The 24,806-nt window shown below is 43.2% G+C and overlaps 1 protein-coding gene across 1 annotated transcript in view; it reads left to right on the forward strand.

Moving 5' to 3' along the window:
• Positions 1-661: 661 nt before the first annotated feature.
• The window catches only part of KIF5C (kinesin family member 5C), an 82,303-nt gene continuing 58,158 nt past the window's right edge, over positions 662-24,806 (forward strand). Inside the window, exon 1 of the mRNA XM_071435497.1 lies at positions 662-917. Within this exon, the coding sequence (XP_071291598.1) occupies positions 792-917 (126 nt within the window). The 5' untranslated portion in view covers positions 662-791. The remainder of the gene's footprint in view (positions 918-24,806) is intronic.

A 24,806-nucleotide genomic window follows, 5' to 3' on the forward strand; every position in this document is an offset into this window, starting at 1 on the left:
ACGTCACAGATGACCAGTCTGTGAAATATTTATATATAATATAATAGATAGATATGAAATAAAGCAGTGGAAGCTGTCCCTGGGCAGTGGAAAGTGTCCCTGGGGCAGTGGAAGGTAGAGTGTTAGGTGTCCCTGGACAGATGGAAGGTGCCTGGGCAGTGTTAGGTGTCCCTGGGAGAGTGTTGGGTGTCCTTGGCCGTGTTAGGTGTCGCTGGGGCAGTGGAAGGTGCAGTGGAAGGTGCAGTGGAAGGTGTCCCTGGCAGTGTTAGGTGTCCCTGGGGCAGCTGAAGGTGTCCCTGGGGCAGTTCAAGGTGTCCCCATGGCAGTTCTAGGTGTCCCTGGGGGCAGTTCCAGGTGTCCCCGGGACAGTTCAAGGTGTCCCTGGGACAGTTCCAGGTGCAGTTCAAGGTGTCCCTGGGCAGTTCAAGGTGCAGTTCCAGGTGTCCCTGGGCAGTTCAAGGTGTCCCCGGGACAGTGGGATGTTTCCCTGGGACAGTTCAAGGTGCAGTTCCAGGTGTCCTTGGACAGTTCAAGGTGCAGTTCAAGGTGTCCCTGGGCAGTTCAAGGTGTCCCCGGGCAGCGCAAGCCGCAGCCCCGGCAGCCCCGGGCTTTGCTGGGGCTGTCTCCGGTGTCTCCCGCGCAGCCGCGGGCGGGCGGGGCGGCTGCGGGGCCGGTGCGGGGCGTGTCCGGGCTCTGAGCGGCTGCCCGGGCCCCGGCCCCGCCCGCCCGGCGGCCCCAGCCCCGCCGCTGCCGCACCTGCCCCGCTCGGCAGCGCCGGGCCCGCCGCCGCCATGGCGGACCCCGCCGAGTGCAGCATCAAGGTGATGTGCCGCTTCCGGCCCCTCAACGAGGCCGAGATCCTGCGCGGCGACAAATTCATCCCCAAATTCAAGGGCGACGAGACCGTGGTCATCGGGGTGAGTCTGCCGCAGCCCGCAGCCCGCATCCTGCATCCCGCTGCGGGCGGGGCGAGCATTCCTGGGTGCGGGGCGAGCATCCCTGCTCTGGGGGCGAGCATCCCTGGGTGCGGGGCGAGCATCCCTAGGTGCGGGGCGAGCATCTCAGCTATCGGGGCGAGCATCCCTGGGTGCGGGGCCAGCATCTCTCCTCTCGAGGCGAGCATCTCTGGGTGCGGGGCGCGCATCTCTGGGTGCGGGGCGAGCATCCCTGATCTCGGGGCGAGCATCTCCCCCCGAGCGCTCCCGGCGGGTCCCCCCCATCCCCTCCATTGTTCCCGCAGCCGCGGAGCGGGATGGGGGCGGCGGCGCTGCCCGCGCCCCCCCGGCCGGGCTGGCCCCGCCGCACCGGGCGAGCGGGCCGGGGGTGCCCGGAGGTGCGGGGGGTCCCGGGGGAGCCGGGGGGCGCGGGGGAGCCGCGGGCTCGGGCGCTGATGTCATGCCGGGGACTGGGCATGCTCGACTGGGGCGGCCGCCCGCGCTCCGCCGCGCCCCTGCGGCAGCGCCGGCACCGGAGCCAGCCCGGGAGCGCCGGCACCGCATCCCGGGGTCCCCGTCTCCAGCCGGGATCCATCGCCATGCCCGGCCGGGATGGCCGTCCCCGGCAGCCCCCAGAGCGGCACGGCGCTGAGCAGCGCTGCGGATGCCGCCCGAGTTTGGGGGGTTCGATGTCCGCGTTTAAAAGGATGAAACTGAACCCAAATCGCCTCCCCCCGGCCGGCCCTGCGCGCCCCCCGCGCTCTGCTGGGGCTCGGCTGCTCCGGGCTTTAATGGGAACAAAGGGTCGGGATGCGGCTCCTTCCCAGCCCCGCAGCTTCCCTCTCCCTTTCCCTTTCCCCTTCCCCTCTCCTTTCCCTCTCCTTTCCTTTTTCCCTTTCCTTTTCCTTTCCCTCTCCTTTTCCCTCTTCCTCTCCTTTTCCCTCTCCTTTTCTCTCTCCCTTTCCTTTTCCTTTCCCTTTCCCTTTTCCTCTCCTTTTCCCTCACCCTTTCCCTTTCCTTTTCCTTTTCCCTTTCCCTCTCCCTCTCCCAGACCCGGTCCCTCAGAGGGCAGCACTCAGAAACCCCCAGTGTCTCTTTGGGTGGGGGTTCACAAGCAGATTTTTGGTTTAGTGTCCAACCGGCCTGGTCTGTGGTGCTTTATTTCATATTTATTTATAATATATATTATACATATATATAATTTCATATGCTGGTCATCTGTGACATCTCTTTCATATGCTGGTCATCAATAACATGTTCCGTGCTGTGTGGTGATGAAGAGACCCTAAAATGAATTGTCATCACAAGTCCTTGCACAATTTGTTAAAATCGTTCCAATTTGTTAAAATCCACAATTTGTTAAAATCATTACCAAAACCTTGAGGTCATCAGAAACTTTGCTGGTGAAAGTTGCAGAACAGCCTCGAAGGGGGAAAAAAAAAGGGTGAATTATGAGCATAAACAGCTTGTGGTTGTTATTTTTTTAAAATATGAAATGCCCTCTGTCCTGTCCAAATTAATTGTGTTTCTGTGAAGGTTAAAGCTGTGGCACCCCCAGCAGCCTGTTAACAATAGAATAATCAAATTGGTTATCAATCTTGGGCAGCAGCAGCACAGGGCTGCCTTTGGCCAGCAGATATTGGGAGGGAAAATGTGTCTGTGCCATTGTGGTGCTTGAGAAACAAATGCCAGCAAGTTCCCCTCCCCCTAAATAAATAAACCCTCAGACATATTAAAAGCAGATTAAAATACAGCTCCTGTAAATCCTTTACAGTGCTGTGTTCTGAAGAGAATTGGAGTTTGGAATTCTCTTTTCCCACTCATAATGTGTCTTTGTCTGTAAAGTGTCTGTTGGCTGGGAAAGCAGTGACTGTGATGCTTTGGAAAAGGGTTTTGTGCCTTGCAAGAAGGAGATAATTCCTTTGGTGAGGGTAAAAAAAGGAATAAAATAACAACAACTGCTATTTTTTTACCATGGAAGTTAAAAAAATAGAGACAAGGAAAGTGCATGTGTTTGTTGATATAGATGTGTGTTTTACATGGATATTCCAGCTGGGGGGTGATTTGCTATCTTGAAAAATCTAGTCAGAAGCTTGGAGTTTGCCTTTCCCTTCCTAAGGCAAAAACCTGTAATTATTTAGGATTTTAATCAGCTCAGCTGATGCAGTACATCCTCAAAGGCAGCCTCTGTTTTGTGAGGAGGAGCCACCAGCCCGAGCTCTGTGGGCAGAGCTGTGCTCTGCTGGGGTGGAAGTGAGCACAGAAACCTCCCCTGATTCTTTGTCCTCTTTATTTGCAGCCCTGGGCTCTGGTGTAACGTGATCCCCACTGGGTCCCACTGCAGCAGGAGTGGGAAGTGCTGCTGGTTTTGGTTTTTTTTTTTTAATTATTATTATTTTTATTATTTCCTTGGTTTGGAGCGGCTGCTTTGCTCCAGCAAATAATGCCTGGCAGGGGCAAGGGATCCTGAGCTGTGGGAAGGCAGCACCAGAGCAGAGCTCCTTCTAGGAAAAGCAGGATTTCAGTTTCCAAAAGCTTCAAAAATTAACCAGGACCAACCACTTTTGGTTTTTTTTTTTTTTTTGTTTTACTATAGCATTTGCAAACACTGCAATGCAGCTTTTACTTTTGATCCGTGAATTGCAAAGAGAAGGGTTCTGTTAAAATTTAAAAAAACCAAACAAAACTACCAACTTCCCCTCAGAGGAATTATGTCATCATGTAAGAAAAAAAATAAAATATAACTGATTTAAGGGAAACATCTATTTTTGTTTTCCCTGACTAGTAAGTCTGAATACATTTATTCCTTCCCAGTAAACACAGGGAAGAGGCTTTCTCCCTGAATTTCCCACTGTCATCTCCTGTTACACTTCCCTGGGGCCTTGGGCAAAAAAAAAATTTCCAGATCATGACTTGGTGTTTCTGGGGAGGAGCAGCAGGGAGGGAGAGTTTAACCACTGAGGCTGAGTTTGCTTAGGCTGGGCTGGGGCTGTGTGAGCAGAGCTGCCCCAGGGCAGTGTCCTGAGTCCTTTCCAGCTGGATAAACCCCTGGGCTTGGGATTTGACCCTCGAGTTTTGGGGTTTGGGTTGACTTGGTTCGGGTTGATTTGGTTCGGGTTGATTTGGTTCGGGTTGATTTGGTTCGGGTTGATTTGGTTTGGGTTGATTTGGTTCGGGTTAATTTTGTTTGGTTTGATTTGGTTCAGGTTGATTTGGTTCAGGTTGATTTGGTTCAGGTTGATTTGGTTCGGGTTGATTTGGTTTGGGTTGATTTGGTTTGGGTTGATTTGGTTTGGGTCGATTTGGTTTGTGTCGATTTGGTTTGTGTCGATTTGGTTTGGGTCGATTTGGTTTGGGTCGATTTGGTTTGGGTCGATTTGGTTTGGGTTGATTTGGTTTGGGTTGATTTGGTTTGTGTTGATTTGGTTTGTGTTGATTTGGTTCGAGTTGATTTGGTTTGGTTTGATTTGGTTTGGGTTGATTTGGTTTGGGTTGATTTGGTTTGTGTTGATTTGGTTTGGGTTGATTTGGTTTGTGTTGATTTGGTTTGGGTTGACTTGGTTTGGGTTAATTTGATTTGGGTTGATTTGGTTTGTGTTGATTTGGTTTGGGTCGATTTGGTTTGGGTCGATTTGGTTTGGGTCGATTTGGTTCGGGTCGATTTGGTTCGGGTCGATTTGGTTTGGGTCGATTTGGTTTGGGTCGACTTGGTTTGTGTTGATTTGGTTTGGGTTGACTTGGTTTGTGTTGATTTGGTTTGGGTAGATTTGGTTCGGGTTGACTTGGTTTGGGTAGATTTGGTTTTGGGTTGATTTGGTTTGGGTTGATTTGGTTTGTGTTGATTTGGTTTGGGTAGATTTGGTTTGGGTAGATTTGGTTTGGGTTGATTTGGTTCGGGTTGACTTGGTTCGGGTTGATTTGGTTCGGGTTGATTTGGTTCGGGTTGATTTGGTTCGGGTTAATTTTGTTTGGGTTGATTTGGTTTGTGTTGATTTGGTTTGTGTTGATTTGGTTTGTGTTGATTTGGTTTGGGTTGATTTGGTTTGTGTTGATTTGGTTTGGGTTAATTTTGTTTGGGTTGATTTGGTTTGGGTTGATTTGGTTTGGGTTGATTTGGTTTGGGTTGATTTGGTTTGGGTTGATTTGGTTTGTGTCGATTTGGTTTGTGTCGATTTGGTGTCCCCTGTCCATCTCCCTATGAAGTGTGGAGGGTGAAAACCTTTTCTCTTGATTTCCCCTTTGCTTCAAGCAGACAAAACCTCTGTGTCTCCATCCTGCCAGCGAGCTGAAAGCCCCAAAACCCTTTGGGGTGAGGCTGCCCTGCGAGCAGGGCAGGAAAAGGGGATAAAGGGGATAAACCCAGGGCTGCCCTCTGCGCTCACTGGGCTACAGCTCGGTTCTCCCTCCCTCTGCTCCTCTGCAGCCTCAAGGTGACTCTCTGATGGATTGTCTTGGCTGACAGACCTAAAAATGTGCTTTTCTGCTGCCTGGCTGGGCTGGCAGAGCCCCGCAGCCCTGGCTGTGCCCTGCTCCTCCTCCAGGTGCTTTAATCCCTCAGCACCTGGGAGGGAAGGGTGCAGAGAGCCTCAGCATCCCCTGGGATAATCCCTGCCTCGCTTTAGGGCCTGGGTTTGTCCTTCCAGCCAGCTCTGGTGCCAAATAAATAAGGATTTAATTGTGGAGGGGCTGGTGTTTTTGGTGTTTTCACCTCCTTTTTCTCTATTGTAAAATAAATAAGAATACAGTTGTGGAGGGGGTGCTGTTTTCGGTGTTTTCATGTTTTTGCCTCCTTTTTCTCTGATGTAAAATAAATAAGAATTTAGTTGTGCAGGGGGAGGTGTTTTCATGTTTTCAGCTCTTTTTTTCTCTGATGTCAAATAACAATTTAGTTGTGTGTGGGGGGGTGTTTCATGTTTTCAGCTCCTTTTTCTCTGATGTAAAACAAATAAGAATTTAGTTGTGGAGGGGGTGCTGTTTTCATGTTTTCAGCTCTTTTTCCTCTATTGTAAAACAAGTAAGAATTTAATTGGGGGGGGGGGGGTGGTGTTTCTATGTTTTTACCTCCTTTTTCTCTGATGTAAAACAAATAAGAATTTAGTTGGGGGTGGGTGTTTTCATGTTTTCAGCTCCTTTTCCTCCAATGTAAAATAAATAACAATTTAATTGTGGAGGGGGTGGAGTTTTCATATTTTCACCTCCTTTTCCTCTATTGTAAAATAAATAAGAATATAGAATATAGTTGTGGAGGGGGTGCTGTTTTTGGTGTTCTCATGTTTTCAGCTCCTTTTCCTCTGATGTAAAACAAATAAGAATTTAGTCGTGGAGGGGGTGATATTTTCGGTGTTCTCATGTTTTCAGCTCTTTTTTTCTCTATTGTAAAACAAATAATTTAGTTGTGATGGGGGGGGTGTTTTCATGTTTTCAGCTCATTTTTTCTCTGATGTCAAATAACAATTTAGTTGTGCAGGGGGAGGTGTTTTCATGTTTTCACCTCCTTTTCCTCTGATGTAAGATAAATAACAATTTAGTTGGGGGGGGGTGTTTAATGTTTTCAGCTCCTTTTTCTCTGATGTAAAATAAATAAGAATTTAGTCGTGGAGGGGATGGTATTTTCGGTGTTCTCATGTTTTCAGCTCTTTTTTTCTCTATTGTAAAACAAATAAGAATTTAGTTGTGCAGGGGGAGGTGTTTTCATGTTTTCAGCTCTTTTTTTCTCTGATGTCAAATAACAATTTAGTTGTGATGGGGGGGAGGTGTTTTCATGTTTTCAGCTCGTTTTTTCTGATGTAAAATGAGAATTTAGTTGTGCAGGGGGAGGTGTTTTCATGTTTTCACCTCCTTTTCCTCTGATGTAAGATAAATAACAATTTAGTTGGGGGGGGGGTGTTTCATGTTTTCAGCTCCTTTTTCTCTGATGTAAAACAAATAAGAATTTAGTCGTGGAGGGGGTGATATTTTCGGTGTTCTCATGTTTTCAGCTCTTTTTTTCTCTATTGTAATTTAGTTGTGCAGGGGGAGGTGTTTTCATGTCTTCAGCTCTTTTTTTCTCTGATGTCAAATAACAATTTAGTTGTGATGCGGGGGGGGATTGTTTTCATGTTTTCAGCTCGTTTTTTCTGATGTAAAATGAGAATTTAGTTGTGATGGGGGGGTTGTTTTCATGTCTTCAGCTCTTTTTTTCTGATGTAAAATGAGAATTTAGTTGTGCAGGGGGGGGTGTTTTCATGTTTTCAGCTCGTTTTCTCTGATGTAAAATGAGAATTTAGTTGTGCAGGGGCAGTTGTTTTCATGTTTTCAGCTCTTTTTTTCTCTGATATCAAATGACGATTTAGTTGTGCGGGGGGGGGGGGGGGGTGTTTTCATGTTTCCACCTCGTTTTTCCTGATGTAAAATGAGAATTTAGTTGTGCAGGGGGAGGTGTTTTCATGTTTCCACCTCGTTTTTCCTGATGTAAAATGAGAATTTAGTTGTGCAGGGGCGGTTGTTTCCATGTTTTCAGCTCTTTTCCCCCGGGGTGTGCAGCATCCAGCACAGGGCTGAGCCAGGGGGTGTCCATGCAAACCCCTCCTGGTGGGAAGCGGAGGAGCCCAGAGCAGCTCAGGGATTGTTGCTGTTCCCAGGAGGGATCAAAGGCTCCCCATTGTGGCTCTCAGCCGCTCTTGGCCCCGGGCAGGCTTTGTAAAGCCGGGCTTAGCAGCAGTGCTGAGCTCTGCAGAGCGCGGCTCAGGCCGAGCCTCCCCCTTCCCTCGCTACCCATCCCGGGGGCTCCAGGCCTGGGAAAAGCCAGGAGAGCTCCGGGATCGGCGGCAGGATCCCCCTGGGCTGGGCTGTGCTCTCGGGGGGGATGCAGGGGTGTGAAATATCGCCCATAAATCAATCAATCAATCAATCAATAAATCAATAAATCCATCAGTGATGTGGCCCGGAGCACACAGAGCAGCAGCTGGGCCCGCTCTGCGGTGTCAGGGCCCAGGGCAGCGAGGATTCCTGGGCAGGCCTCAGCCCTGGGGGTCCCTTCCAGCTGGGAATGCCCTGGGACAGAGAGGAAAACAAAAACTGGCCGCAGATTCCGGCCTGAGCAGGGCTGGGGGTTTGCTTTATTTATTTATTTTATTTATTTTTGTTGTTGTGTTTTGGTTTTTTGTTTTTTTTTTTTTTTTGGAATGTCTTGTGGAGAGGTTCTCGCTTATTTTCATCCCTAAAAATATTTGGCTGGGCTTTGTCTTTTTTATTCCATGTATACCAGCGAAGTCAGCAGAGTTTGGGCATGTTCTAAAACCCCTCAGAGATCTCTGAGTGCTGTTTGACACTTTGCACTCTCTGGGTAAAACAGACCTTAAAAAACAGAATTATTGAGATAATAGGTTGGTTAAAAAAAAAATTACAAAAATTTAACAACTTTCATGCTGGGATTTTTTTTTTTCCCAAAAGCCAAGTGTCCATCTCTACCCCAAAGCCACAAGCCCTGTGCCTGGGGAGGATTTAAAACCCCTCAGAGATCTCTGGGTGCTGTTTGACACTTGTCACTCTCTGGGTAAAACAAGAAAGAAATAAAGAAATAAAGAAATAAATTCTTGGGATAATATGTAAATGGCTAGTTAAAAAAAATATATATAAATTAAATATAATTTTTAAACTAGCCATTTATCTATTATCCCAAGAAATAATTCTTGGGATAATAGATAAATGGCTAGTTAAAAAAAATATATAAATTAAAAAATGTAAAAATATAAATGGCTAGTTAAAAAATAAAAAATATAAAATAAAAATATAAAAATCAAAATATTAAAATATAAAAGAAATAATAGATAAAAGGCTAGTTTAAAGATATAAAAATTGAAATATAAATATTAAAATTGAAATATAAAATATAAAAAATTCTATATAAATTCTTGGGATAATATGTAAATGGCTAGTTAAAAAAAATATATAAATTAAATATAATTTTTTAACTAGTCATTTATCTATTATCCCAAGAAATAATTCTTGGGATAATAGATAAATGGCTAGTTAAAAAAAATATAAATTAAAAATGTAAAAATATAAATGGCTAATTAAAAAATATAAAATAAAAAATAAAAAAATTAAAATATTAAAATATAAAAATAAAAAATATAAAATAATAGATAAAAGGCTAGTTTAAAAATATAAAAATTAAAATATAAATATTAAAATTTTATATAAAATATTAAAAAATCAATATAAATTCTTGGGATATTATTATTATTATTATTATTATTATTATTATTATTATTATTATTATTATTATTATTATTATTATTATTATATTACCACCACAATTATTATAATTTATTATTATAGTTTATTATTATAATTTATTCTTATTTATTATTATAATTTTTTATTATTATTATTATATCCCACATGGTCTTGCTACAGATGCATCTTTCACAGTTCTAATTCTCCAAAATCTCTGGTTTTTTTTGCAATGCCATATTTATAAACTTGTTTCCAGTTCAATCTCTCCCTCACCCATCTCTATTCCATTCCTTCCTCAGCCAGCACACCTTGTGTCAGAGTTTGCACACACACTTTATTTTTTTTTTTTATTTTAGTACAAACTTTTTGCCCAAAGCTGAGTGAAGCTCTCAGCCAGGTTTTGGGAGTCCTTTACAAACCCATTTCCCAAAAGGACAGAGCAGGGTTTGGTTTGAAAGGAAGGAGTTTGGTTTGCTGAGAAGGAATTTTGGGATACAAACACCTTTTTTCCCCCAAATTCCTGGGGAATTGGTGTTTCCAGGCAGCTGCCGAGGATTCTGTGGGAGCTGGGTGTCCCCCAGGTGTCCCCCAGGTGTCCCCACCCTCCCTGCACACCCTGGGCTTTTCCTGCAGCCTGGAACAGCTCCTGGATCCTGCTGCTTTTTCTCCGTGCATGGAGGATGTGCTGTGCTCATCCCCTGGGGCTCTGGAGCTTTCAGGTCAGATATTTCCAGAGCTCAGCTGTCGCAGACATCTATCATGAACAATCCTTTCTTAGGATTTTTCCTTGTGAGAAGCTGCAGTTTCAGGAACCAAATTAAACAATGGTTATCTGCTGCTGTGGAATGCAACAGGTAAACCCATGATTGGTCTCCTGTGGGTGTTTGGATTTCTTGACCACTCATGGCAGAGCTGGCTCTTGCTCTGTCTGAGACACAGATCTTTGTTTCATTCTTGTCTATTCTTAGCTTAGCTAGCTGCTGAAGAAACCTTTCCTTTCTGTTGCTTTTTAGTATAGTCTTAATGTAACATATATCATAAAATAATAAATCAAGCCTTCTGATCATAGAGTCAGCATTCCCGTCTCTTCTTCATCCTGAAAACCCTTGTGACCACGGTCACACTCAGCACTGCCACATCTGCCCTGCCTGGGGTTCCTCCTTTGGGGTGCTTTGCTCCTTGGGAAGGAGCAGAATCCCTTGGGAAAGAGCAAACACAGGATGGTCCCGCTGGGTCCGGGTCACTTTTTTATTTCCCTGCACAAAACCAATTCCATTTCCTGGAGAATGGTGGGGCTGTTCAGGGAGCTGCTCCCAAATTTGATATTTAGAGCAATTCCCGTGCTCCCCATTTATTTTGTGGGCAAGATTACAATCAGGAACCTGATGGGGTGACTGAGGAGGGGTTTGGTTCTGGTTTTGCAGTGTCTTGGTAAAGAGTGGAACCGTTCTGGGGCTGATCACCAAAAAAATAAATTAATTTCTTGTGGCAGGGAGACTCCCATGAAGTGCTGAAATAAATGTGCCGTAATGTCAGTGGAAAAAAAAAAAGTCTGTGCTGATGAGGATTTCTCCAAATATTCTCCTTTTCCATTGTGCCTGTGTCTAACCTCAGGTTTTGGGCTGGGTGGCAGAGTTCAGCTCCCGGGGTTCTGCAGGAACTGACCCAATTTTGGGAGGTGTTCCCAAGGCAGGGATCCTCCCCAAAACACCAAAATCCTTTGATCTTGGCCCATTCTTGCTGGGTTTGGGCCAGTTCTGTGGGGACAGCATGGTTTGGGGGTTTGGTTTGATTTTCCCCTGGCTCCTCAGCTGTTCTCCTGCTGGAATGGTTATTCCTGCTGGAATGGATTTTGTTTTATTTTGAATTATTCCTGCTCTCCCAGGCCTGGCTGTCAGGGCTGAGCTGGGATCAATGTGAGTTTTATGGATGGAGCTGCTCCTGTGTTTGCTTTTCTGCCCTCTGAAAGAGTGCTGAGAACTCAGGTGTGAAAATGGCTCCTGTTTGTGGATGGTGCTGCAGGAAGGATGATTTACTCTGAATGAAAAGCACAATTCCTCACCCAGGCAATTCCCCTTTTCTGTTTTCTCAGGGCTTTTTTTTTTTTTTTTTTCCCATTTTCCCAATCCCCTCTGGGCATCCTTCTCCAAACCCAGCCTGTCAAAAATATGGATTCTTACTTAAACCTTCAAAACTTAGAATACAGGTGATGGATTTCAACAAACCAAACTGTCAAACCACAAGAAAATGGAATTTCAAGCCACCCTGTGTTGTCTTTTCCCCTCTGGTACCTCATTTTCTTTTGGGATCAGGGGGTTTAGACATTGAGCATCATTCCTGGGCAGTCCCAGTGCTTTTCCATCCCCTGGCATGCACCAATCAACCCCTGGGGCTTGGGTTTCTTTTGGCAAGGGCCTGCTGAGCCTGGTGCAGTGAGATTTGGGGTTTTTGGGGTTATTTGGGGTGCGTTGTGTGCTCCTCTGGAGAGGATTCTCCCCAAGGCTCCCTGCCCCGGGGAAGCTCCTGTGTGTGCTCAGGGTTTCAAGCTGAATAAAAGGAGGAGAGTTTTATTCTCTCTGCCAGGAGAACAAAAGCTGTTCAAAAGGAGGAAATTAGGGGTGCAATGCCATTGGTGAGGCTTTAATATTGACCTGCTTTTCTCTTTCTGCAGGAGTTTCTGTGAGGAATCAGGCTTGGGAGTAAAGATGATTTAATTTTGATTTTTCCGGAGGGTTTGAACTCTGCTGCTGACACCCTTGGTATTATCCTGGGTGTCCCAAAATGCCTCCCTTGGGATTTGTTTCCTCCCAAAATCCTTTGTTCTGTGCTGCCTGAGGTGTCTCCAGGCATTCCCAGTTATTCCTAAAAACCCCACAGGATCCCATTTCCCCCTCAGCTTCCATGCCCTGGGGCTGCTGAGGAATTTCTGGTTAAATTCTGGCCGCTTTAGTTGGATTTTATTTGGAAGTTTATTTGGAATTTGGAGTGAATCTTTTCCTCAAAAGATCCCTCCTGGATGGGGGTTCCTTGTGCTTTGTTTCTTTTGATCACCTCCAGGGATGTTTTTGTGTCTGTTCTTGGTGGCTTCTTCAAGCTTGACGTGTTTGATCTTAAAGTTACCTAGACTTACCTCTCAGATATTCTCTTTATTTTCCATTTTTTGCTTGGTTTGGTGCTGCTGCAACCTTTTAGAGGCCAGGTGTGGAGGCAGAAAAGAGATGTGGAGCTGCCCAGGGATGGTTTGACACTTTGGACTTGGCTGTGTTTGCTTTTCCAGCTCCCCTGTGGGATGATGGTGCTTGTGTGCGAATTGAAAAAAATGCCTTAATTCAGTTTTATTGGGTTCTGCAGCGTGAAAACATGGCATGCTTAAATAATCCTGGCAAAACAAAGCGAACACAGCAGCAAAAAATTACCTCAGAGCACCCAGAATGGGATCCCTCACAGCCTCAGAGGTGTGGAGTCTCAGGTGTGGGATTGCTGATGGATTCCTGGTTTTGACCACCCATTTCTGTGTTTTTTGGATTAAAAAAAAATCTTAAAATGTAACAATTTTCAATTTTTATGGGAAATGCTTGTGATCATCATCGGATTCCTGTTAAAATATCAATAACTGGTGACAGGAGAGCTCCAGAAAATGTCAATTTTCCAACTGTGAGACAGAGCCATGACCCCAAGAATGTGGATTTTCTTTCCCCCCATGAGAAATGAGTACCCAGAGACAAAACCTTAAATATTTAATGGTATTCTTTGCTAAAAGTGATTCATTTTTTATCTCTGCTGAGAGAATTCCCTTTTTCACTGCCTGGTTATGATGATGGGCAGGATGGTGTAAAAATCTGTAAAAATCCCTCCCCTGGCTCAGGGAGTGGAGTGAACCTTGAATAACTGGGCTGCTTCTGGAGCTGCTGCAGAACATTTCTGCTCCACGAGGAGGATTTGATACCAAACCCACATTAAATAACCCCAAGACCTTCAACACCTTTTCTTCAGTACCAACATCCCTGAATTTCCCGAGATATTTTTGCTGTGGCAGCATTTTCCAGTCAGCAAAACGTGGTTTTGGCAGCTCCTGAGCTGGAAACCTCTGGTTCTGAGGGGTGAAAGTTGAATTTCAAAGCCACACAGGAATTATGCTGGCTGTGGATTATTCCCCAATTTAGGAGAGGCTGAGCAGCAGATCCCTCTCTGAATTGGGGGAACTGGGTTAGGGAGTATTTTTAGCCAGGCTGTTGCAGAAGTTGGGTTTTTCTGCAGCTGTAATCTCTTTTTTTTTGTTTTTTTTTTGGTTTTTTTTTCCCTGCCTGCACTGCTGCAATCTCTGCTGGATTCAGAGCAGGGGCATGGATGGGGGCAATGCTGCAGCTTCTCCCAGGGCTGGGGGGGGATCTGCCAAAAACCCTCCCAGAAAATCACCTGGATTTTTGTTAATGCACCCCCAGTCACATCCATCCTCTGCCTCTCTCTCCATGGCCTTTTATCCCATAATCCACTTTTATTTTATATTTCTGTTCTCCCTCTCTCCTTTTCTATTACTTTCCCCCCACCCTCTTCTGTTTTATTACTTTTCCTCTCTCTCCTTTTTTATTACTTTTTCCTCTCTCATTTTCAATTACTTTTCCCCTCTCTCCTTTTCTATTACTTTTCCCCTCTCTCCTTTTCTATCACTTTTCCCCTTCTCTCCTTTTCTATTACTTTTCCCCTCTCTCCTTTTCTATTACTTTACCCCCTCTCTCCTTTTCTATTACTTTTCCCCTCTCTCCTTTTCTATCACTTTTCCCCCTCTCTCCTTTTCTTACTTTTCACCTTTCTCCCTTTCACCTTCTCTCCTTCTATTCCTTTTCATCCCTTTATCCTTTCTTCTTCTTTTCATCTTGCATTTTGCCTGATTTTCTCCTCTCAGGACCTCTCCCCATGGTGTTTTTTTTGTGTTTTTTCCCTCCCTTTCTGGGCCACCCACAAATTCCCAGCGTGAAGCTGCTGTCACTTGGGTCGATTATTTGATTTGATTATTTCTCCCTTCCTGGCATCTCTCACAATTTCACTTCAAAGCAAGAACAGTTCAGTGCTGCACACAAATCTGGAAAGCAGAATTAATCTCACTACACAGGAGCACGTGGAGAAACATTCTCCTGGATGAGAAAATGTTTGTTTGTGGTGGTGGTGGAGGATTTATTCCCTGTGTGGCTCGCTGTGTGTGCAGCCCAGATTTTCTGAGGATTATGGAGTAAATTCAGCCCTAAACTTCAAACGAAGCATCAAAAACTTAATTCTGTGCCCTGAGTGTGCAGGAGGAAGGTGGGAATGCTGGGAGGAGCTGGGGGAAAATGGGAGAAAAAGCCAAAATGAGGGGGTTTTGTGGCTGGGTTTGTGCCAGAATGGATCAGAGGCAATCCGTAAATGTGGGGTATTTGTGTTTCCCTTAAAATGAGCCATTCTTTTTTTTTTACATATATATTTATTTATATGTATATATTAATTTTATATATTTATATTCTATAAATATACATATATTTAGTAATATATATTGTTAGCAGATAATATATATAATATACATATTACTATAATATTATGCTATTATAATGTTATTGTTATATATCATATTATATATAATACATATATTATAAATATGGGATTTTTGTATTTTCCTTAAAATGAGCCATTCTTTATTTTATTTATAATACATATATTTATATGTGATAAATAAATATATGTATTTATTAATATATTAATAAATTATTATAAATTACTATATATATGTATTTATAGATATAAATATATATAAATAAATATGTATTATTATATTTTATGCTATATAATATATCTTAGTATAATATTATGTTATTATAATATTATTTTTATATACTATATTAATATATAAAATTATTATATCTTATTATATCATATTATATCATATTATATTATATATATGGGATGAGCCATTCTTTATTTTATTTATTTTATAATATATATATATAATATAAATATGTAATATATTACAATGTTATATTTTAATATATAATATATAAAGGCTTTCCTAGACCTCTAAGCTACATCAGGGAAAGAATCCTTACACTAAAAAAAATTATTAAAATCTATCATTTTTGCATCATTATCTCTTTCCCAAGCACTTGTGCTTGAGGAGGGCAGGTGTTTGGGGTGTGGCTTGGGGTTTGAGCAGGTAATTTGGGTGTAGCATGGGGTGTGAGCAGGAATTTTGGGTTTGAGAAGGTATTTGGGGTGTGCTATGGGGTTTGAGCTGGTATTTTGGGTGTGAGCAGGTATTTGGGCTGTGGCACTGGATTTGAGCAGGTATTTTGGGGTTGAGAAGGTATTTCAGATGTGGCTTGGGGTTTGAACAGGGTTTTTGGGTGTGGCACAGGATTTGAGCAGGTATTTTGGGTGTGGCACAGGTATTTTGGGTGTGGCACAGGTATTTTGGGTGTGGCACAGGGTTTGAACTGGTATTTGGGGTTTGCTATGGGGTTTGAGCAGGGGTTTTGGGTATGGCACGGGGTTTCAGCAGGAATTTGGGGTGTGGCACAGATTTTGAGCTGGTATTTTGGGGTGTGGCACAGGGTTTGAGCTGGTATTTTGAGGTGTGAGCAGGTATTTTGGGTGTGGCACGGGGTTTGAGTAGGGTTTTTGGGTGTGGCACGGGGTTTGAGCTGGTATTTGGGGTGGGGCACAGGATTTGAGCAGCTATTTTGGGTTTGAGCTGGTATTTCAAGCGTGGCTTGGGGTTTGAACAGGGTTTTTTGGGTGTGGCACAGCGTTTGGGCAGGTATTTTTGGTTTGAGCAGGTATTTGGGTGTGGCACGGGGTTTTAGCAGGTATTTGGGGTTTGAACACGTATTTGGGGCATGGCACGGCGTGCGAGCGGGTATTTTGGGGTGCGAGCGGGTATTTTGGGGTGCGAGCAGGTACTTCGGGGTGCCGGCAGGTATTTTGGGGTGCGAGCAGGTACTTTGGGGTGCGAGCGGGTACTTTGGGGTGCGAGCGGGTACTTTGGGGTGCCAGCGGGTATTTTGGGGTGCCAGCAGGTATTTTGGGGTGCGGGGAGGTATTTTGGGGTGTGAGCGGATATTTTGGGGTGCGAGCAGCCATTTTGGGGTGCCAGCAGCCATTTTGGGGTGCCAGCAGCCATTTTGGGGTGCCAGCAGGTACTTTGGGGTGTGAGCGGGTATTTTGGGGTGTGAGCGGGTATTTTGGGGTGCGGGCAGGTATTTTGGGGTGTGAGCGGGTATTTTGGGGTGCCGGCGGGTATTTTGGGGTGCCGGCGGGTATTTTGGGGTGCGGGCAGGTATTTTGGGGTGTGAGCGGATATTTTGGGGTGCGGGGAGGTATTTTGGGGTGTGAGCGGGTATTTTGGGGTCTGAGCGGGTATTTTGGGGTGGCACAGCCCCGGCAGTGCCCCAGAGCAGGGCAGGGCACAGGGGGCTCAGGGCTGGCCCTGCAGGGGGATCCCTCTGCAGGTGGCTGCTGTCCCTGGGGGCTCTGCCACCCTCCACCCCTGTCACTGCCATATTCCCCAAAAAATTCCCTTCCCCAGGATTTCCGCTCCTGGGAAGCTGAGAAACCTGGCAGAAAAATGAAAACAATTATTATCTCTTGCTTCTGCTGTGTTTTGCTGCTTTGGAATGTGCTTGGACATTGTGTTTACAGACTGGTGAATGTTTGGTTGGTGCCATGTGAATTGTTTTAACTTAATGACCAATCATGGCCAGCTGGGGAGGAGTCAGTCACAAGATTTTCATTATCATTCTTGCTAAGCCTTCTGATGTATCCTTTCTCTTTCTTTAGTATGGTTTTAGTATAGCATTCTTATAAGAACATAATATATAACAATGTAATATAATGTAATATGTAACAATGTAATATAATGTAATATAATATAATGTAACATAATATAATATATACATTGTTATATTGTATATAATATTGAATATAGCATAAATAATATAATAATATAAACAATAAAATATAATAATAGAATAATATAATAATCAATCAGCCTTCTGAGAACGTGGGGTCAGATTCTCATCTCTCACCTTGTCCTGGGCACCTCACAAGCCCAACACACCTCAGCTGTCCCTGCAGCCCTTGGGATGCTGAGCCAGGTTTCACAGTGGATTTGGGGGTGCAGACCTCAGCACTGCCATGGAGCTCTTGGCAGGACCTGTTGTGACAATGCCATAACAATGTCACCAAAAATGCGTCACGGTGCTTTTAAAGGTGCTGCAGGGGACTTCAGGAATGATCAAATCTGGCTGGGACAAACCCCAGCCAGCACCGTGCTGCCCTGTCATTGTAGAAATGAAGGGATGGGATTATTTTCAGGCTAAGAATGATTTGTTACTCAGATAAACACCAATCTCAGGGGCTGTGAGATTTTAGAGGAGCGAGCAGTCAGCCATAGCTCAAGAGCAGTCACAAGTTTCTTCATTACAAGGCATGAAGGCATTTCTCTATTACAAGGCAATATCGAATTTTCTAACCCAACAGACAGTGGTCACAGGGTTTATTTTGCTTTTCTGACCTATCACTTAATTTTGCTGCACTGTGGATACTTTTGTCCAATGGCTTCTGTCTCACTTGCACAGAATGTTTCTGGTACAACTTCTAAACTCTGTTTGTATTATAACTTCTAAACTCTCAGTTTACTCCATACAGCCCCACTCCTACCCTATAAACCCTTCACCATCTTACCCAGTACAGTTTCTCACTTATTTAAAGCATATTCTTACAACTATAGAAACAGAATTTTATGATGTTTCTGCTAAATGTCTGTGTGCTGTATTTTTACATCAAATCTCCCAGGGCTGCAGACCAACCCCTCCTGTGTCTGTGGAAGTTTTCCTGATCCCCACTCTGCCCTTCCAGCCCTTTGGAGCATCCCTTTTCCTGGAGATGCTGCAGGAAATGCAGAGCCCTGGGTGCTGCTGCTGCTGCCCTTTGCAATTTTGGGCTGTGGTTTCTGTTCCTGGGGCTTCCAGAGCAGGGAGAACATTCCAGTTCCACCCCAGGCTTTGGGAATCCTGCTGCAGCATCAGATCCTGGCCGTTCCAGCACTCAGCCCCTCAGTTTGTGGGTGAGGAAGGGAAATGAGTGGTGAATTTAAGCTGCTGGCTCTGGTGGCAGGAGCCCCAGCAGGAACCAGGGCTTTGTCCCCTGAGCTCTGCCTGCTCTGCTCACTTGTGGAGGCTGGGAAATGATGGATGCTCTTCCTCTCTCGTGGAGCTGGGAATAGTCAGGATTTGCAGAGGAGAATATTGTGAACAATCTGCAGGGATTATTCGGATTATGGGAGGAGAACAAAGCTCTCTGGGGAGGGGCCCTATCCTTGTCCTGAGGGGTTCTGGCTCGGCACAGGTGTCAGGATTGAGCCCCTCCAGGAATTCTTCCCTCGGGATTCAGCCACACAATAAATGAGGCTCTGGATTCACCCCTGGGTAATGCACCCTGAGCAAAGGTTGGAATCTGAAATGTTAGGAACTCCCAGGATTTTGGGTTTGTGAGCTAAAACTTGGAATTAAACTCAGGGTTTGGTCTGAGACCTTGAAAAAGGCTGATAAACTTCGGTGTTAGAAGTGAGAATGTGGATTTATAGTTTAAAGTAGAAACACATATAGAATTTCTATAGTGTATTTCTAGTGTGTGTATCGTTTCTGTAGTGCATTTATTTTCTATATTGCATTTATAGGGAATGTATAGTTTCTATAGTGTATTTATAGTTTCTATAGTGTATTTCTAGTGTGTGTGTAGTTTCTATTTATTTATTTTAATATTATTAGTTTTTATTTTTTTAATAGTTTCTATTCTATTTATTTATTTTCTATAGTGTATTTATAGGATATATATAATTTCTATAGTGTATGTATAGTTTCTACAGTATATTTATTTTCTATAGTGTATTTATAGTTTCTATAGTGTATTTCTAGTGTGTGTATCATTTCTGTAGTGTATTTATTTTCTATAGTGTATTTATAGTAGATGTATATTTTCTATAGTGTATTTCAATTGTATGTATAGTTTCTATAGTGTATTTATTTTCTATAGTGTATTTCTAGTATATGTATAATTTCTGTAGTATATTTATTTTCTATAGTGTATTTATACTGTGTGTATAGTTTCTATAGTGTATTTCTAGTTTCTGTAGTGTATTTATTTTCTATAGTGTATTTATAGGGTATGGATAGTTTCTATAGTGTATTTCTAGTGTATGTATAATTTCTACAGTGTGTTTCTAGTGTATGTATAATTTCCATAGTGTATTTCTAGTGTATTTATAGTTTCTATAGTGTATTTCTAGTGTATTTCTAGTTTCTGTAGTGTATTTATTTTCTATAGTGTATTTATAGGGTATGGATAGTTTCTATAGTGTATTTCTAGTGTATGTATAATTTCTATAGTGTATTTCTAGTGTATTTATAGTTTCTATAGTGTATTTATTTTCTATAGTGTATTTCTAGTGTATGTATAATTTCTTCAGTGTGTTTCTAGTGTATGTATAATTTCTATAGTGTATTTCTAGTGTATGTATAGTTTCTATAGTGTATTTCTATAGTGTATTTATAGTTTCTTTAGTGTATTTATTTTCTATAGTGTATTTCTAGTGTATGTATAGTTTCTACAGTATATTTATTTTCTATAGTGTATTTCTAGTGTGTGTACAGTTTCTATAGTGTATTTATAGACTAAAGTAGAAACTAAGTAGAAGAAAGTTTAGAGTTTTAGGGTTTAAAACAGAAAAAAATAAAGTACAAAGGTGAACAAAGAAATTAGAATGCAGCACTGTAGGTTTGTGTGTCATAACTTAATTAGCTAAGAAAAATTACACTGTGGCACGAGTCCACGAGATGAAATATGTAAGAATTAAGTCAAAACCATAAATATCACCCCAGAGATCTGCCAGGGATAGGTTTAACAAACATAAACATTAACACAGGGCACAGCTGGGCTCCTGGGGGCTTCCCCCAAACCTGCTTTGGTTGGAAACATCCACCTGCTCTGCTTTTTTTGGGATGTCCTAAACCCTGCTCCACCCATGAGCTCGGCCCCACGGTGGCCCTGTCTGACCCTTCTCCCTCTGCTGCTCCAGGATGGGCTTTATTTTCCTGCTGGGAAATTCTGGTTTTGTGAGAAGGAAACCATGGTGTTCCCTCAATAACAACAAAACAGCAGTAGTGTAAGATCAGTTTCCAAGTGCTGAATCTTGGCAGAACAGAAAATCGTGGAATTCAGGTTGGAGATGACTGAAGATGACTTGAAGATGACTGAACCCGGCCTTTCCCCAAGGAATCCCCACCATGGGCCCATGTTCCCAAATGCCACATCCACGTGGATTTTAAATCCCTCCAGGGTGAGGACTCCACCACTTTCCTGATCACTGGGTCACCCTTTCTGGGGAGAAACTTTTCCTGATATCCGCTGTTCTCTCTTCATTCTCAATTTCTCCTGTGTTAGAGGGGTCTCAGGCTTGAATTATGAATTATGGCCTCCTTCTTTCCCTTTTCTTCTACAAAGAATATTCCTCTGCCTTTTCTTTAAAAACTGTTAATTTGCACTGTTTTATAATCTATCAAATAGATTATAAAATTTCTATTTTATAAATTCTGTAAAATAGATTATAAAATTTATAATCTATTTTACAGAATTTATAAAATAGAAATTTATAGCATTTATAACAGAAATTCCCCAAATTCTCTCCTCCCGTTGCTCTAAGGGACTAGGTAGAACTGAAATGCTGGAGCCTGGGAAAAACTGGAGAAAATTTGGATTATTTTGAGTCTGGCAGTGACTTGGCTGCACCAGTGCAGGTCAATAATGATGAGAGAGCTGCTGCTCTGAGTATTGCTGTGTCAGAACTATGCAAAAATGTTGCCCAAGAGGGTTTTTGTTTTTTTTTAATAGCTGCCTTTGTTTTGGGAGATCTTTATACTTCCTTTCTAGAAGAGTCCTTTTTTCCAGGTGGAAAGAATGAAATAATTCTTTAATTTAAAATAAAATTCCCAGGGTTTGATTTCCTGAATTGCAGTTCCACACCCAAATGAAATGATGCTTTCTGAGGGGGGGAGATTTGCTTGCAAGGAGTTAAAAAGTTCTTTGTGCTGGCAGCAAGCAAAGTGGATCACTGGCCACGAGCCAAACTCCAGCAGCTCCACAGAAATATTCAGGGGGGAAATCAATAACTGAGCCCCCTCTGCACAAGTGATGCTGGCTCTGACTCCAGTTGCTCTGCAGCACCTGCTCATGCAGGGCTGCCTGCTTTCATTTATTTTCCAAATGAGTTTTAGGAATATTACCAAGATTTAGGGATTTTTGGGTTTTTTTTTTTTGACCCTTTGGTTTGACTTGGTGGCGTATTCAGGTTATTCTGGATAGATTTGTTATTCTTTTCCTTTCCTTATTCTTTCTTTCCTTTTTCCTTCTCTTTTTCTTTCCTTATTCTCTATTTTTCAGGCCTTCTGCATTTTCACCCACTGGGTGATTTGCTGCTGTTCCAATGTTTTTATGGGGCAGGCTGGCACAGAAGAGGGATTGGGATGGCAGCAGCATTTCCTGAGTCAGCACAGCTGAATTTTGCTGGTTTTTCTGACCTGCTTTTATTTTCTCCATTTGTTTCCAACCACGTTTTCAATTCCCAGCAGAGATAAATGGCTTTAGGAGAACGGGATCCTGTTTATTTCTTGGGCTTTACCAGCAACAACAACCTTGGAGCCTCAGCATCCCTGTGGGCTGTGGGGAAAAAAGTTCCCTCCATTGTCACCCTGATATTTTCTGAAAAATCCCTTTGCCAGCATTTTTCTCCTGAGAAGCCTCAGAAAAGAAATGCGAACAATAATTATCTGATTGCTTTTGGAATGGGATCTGGAGGTTGCTCACCAACAGGTGCATCTTTGATTGGTTCCATGTGAATTGTTTTTAATTAATGACCAATCCCAGTCCAGCTGTGTCGGGACTCTGGTCAGTCACAGGTTTTTATTATTCATTCTTTTTTAGCCTTCTGATGTCTCCTTTCTCTTTCTATAGAATAGAATAGAATAGAATAGAATAGAATAGAATAGAATAGAATAGAATAGAATAATCAGCCTTCTGAGAACATGGAGCCAATTCTCATCTCTCACCTCATCCTGGGGCCCTCTCAACACCACACTCCATCTAAAAAATTCTCTGGAATTCCAGGGGAATTTTCAGGGCCAGCAATTTATCCCTTTGGCAGTGCAAGGAGCCTTCAGCACGTGTGGCCTGTCCCTTTTTCCAAGGAAAAGGCTTTAATTCCTGCTCTGCAGCTGGAGGGAAGGAATGGGGTTTATTCCACCTTCCCAGGGAGCAGCTCCGTGCCTCCACTGCCCAGAACCACTGGAGAGTTTGCTTTGAACAATTCCATCCTCCAGGCCTGCAGTTCCCCATCTTTTATTTATAAACCCTCTCCTGCAAGAGCACTTGGGGTGCTGGGAGCTATCTGGGAAATAATTCTCATTCATTGATCTGCTCCACCTCAGGGGGCTCCGTTACCTGGCCACCAGTTTGGGGTGTGGGGTGCCCTAAATCCCCAGAAATCCCCAGAAATCTGGGATCATCCCAGCTGCATCCATCAACATCCCTGCCCTGAGCACAGAGCCATGGGGTGTTGGTTTGTTGGGTTTTTGATGTTTTTTTTTTGTTAAGGTTGGGATTAAATATGTGGGACAGTATTTTTTTGTCCGGACTCAGATGTTTATTAGTTTTTATTTATATTACAGTCTTTACAAACTGTGAGTCTTACAGCTCTTTCTTCCAACAAGATAAAAATAGAGCTGTGTCTTTCTTCCTATAAGGCTTTTAAAGGATAAACTCTCTAATTAAGAAATGACATTTAAATTATTTTTATTTTTAACTTAATAACGGACTACTTGTGTTCTGTAATGTGGACTTTTTTATTTAATTACACAATATTGCTTAAACTTATGAAGAAGAAAGTGAAGAAGAAGGACTGGTCTCTGCTTTAAAACCTCTCTGTTGCTTTATATATATTACTATACTGTAAAACATTAAACTCTCAGGATGGGTGACAGTGACAGGGGCTCAGCACAGCCAAGGGAGTCAGGATGAGCTGGGGGATTTGGTTTGTGCAGCTTCCCTGAGTGATTGCAAGGCTCAGGCAGCCCTTCCACGGGGTCCAGGATTTAAATAATATTTTTAAAAGAATAATTAATATAAATATATATAAAATATAAATAATATAATAATATATATTATTAATTATATAATAATATAGTATAATATGATCATAATTATATGTATAAGTATAATTATATCATTATATATAAGTATGTAATTACATCACAATATAGTATAATATAATATATACTGTATATTATATATACAGTATATATAATATTAATACTTAATATTAATATTATATATACTGTATATAATATATACAGTATATATAATATTAATATAATATATTAATTAATATATTATAATAATATATTAATTAATATAATATTATAAGTAATAAATTAATATAATATAATGTACAGTATGTAATATTGTCTATTAACACAATATATACAACATAATATATGCAATATATAATACAATAACACAATATATTATAATATAGTAATATAGTAATATTCACATAGAATAATGTATTAATTTTTACATGTTGATATTTAATGATATTTTCAAATCACTTAGTAATTTTTATTTATCATTAAAGGGGATGCAGACAGGGGGGAAGGAGCCCTCCTGCTGCCTTCCCAGCCCTCCTGGCACCAGTGTGGACACAGGGCCTTGGTGGCCTGGAGCACGGGGACCTTGTGATCCTCAGCCCCGCTTTGCTGGCCGGTCCTTAGACCCCAAATGCAAAATGCAGATTTCCTCCCCTGGAGGAGGAGTTTGAAGGAATTTTGGGAGGGGATAGGACTGTGCAGGTGTGAGCAGCAGCAGCTGCTCCAGCTGGGGCTTTTGTCCCTTTGGTCCCTTTGGTCCCTGTGCTTCCTCCTCCTCAGATCAGCCCTGGCTCTCCCTTGCCTTGCCTTCATCCTGAAATGATGCTCAGAGCATCCCTCGCAGCTTTGGGGTTGGAGGGGCCCTAAATCCCACCCTGCGCCACCCCTGCCGTGGCAGGGACACCTCCCCTGCCCCAGGCTGCTGCCAGTCCCGTCCAGCCTGGCCTTGGGGCATTCCAGGGCTCCAGGGGCAGCCACAGCTTCCCTGGAAGCTTCTCAGGGTCCCCTCCTGCCTCTGTGCTTTGGTGCTCCTGTGACAATCTCTGATTTTAGTTTCAGGCTGAAATAATCCCTCATCCCACTCAAGTGCCTCTCGCCAGCCTCCCCACAATCAAGCAAATCCAGTTTTTTGTTGTCTGTCTGGTCCATCTCTACTCCAGCAGCTGGGAATTCTGTTCTGAGCCATCCCACCTTGCCCAGGGCTTTTGTAAGGTTTTATTTTGTGGGGTCAGTGCCTGGAGGGGGGGTGTCACCTCCCTGCCCCTCGCAGGCTGGGGGTCCCAGGGGACTCACCCTGGAATTCATCCTGGAATTCCAGCAGGGCTTCCCACCCCCAGCACTGAGCTCTCCTCGTTTCCTCTCCCTGGGCAGTTCTGGGGAGTTGAGGTTGATTTATTTATGGATCAAACCAGGAAATGTGGTTGGTTAT

This window comes from Agelaius tricolor, unplaced genomic scaffold (assembly GCF_023055355.1).
Source record: "Agelaius tricolor isolate 1412-34295 unplaced genomic scaffold, bAgeTri1.0.p SCAF_10, whole genome shotgun sequence".
Taxonomy (NCBI): domain Eukaryota; kingdom Metazoa; phylum Chordata; class Aves; order Passeriformes; family Icteridae; genus Agelaius; species Agelaius tricolor.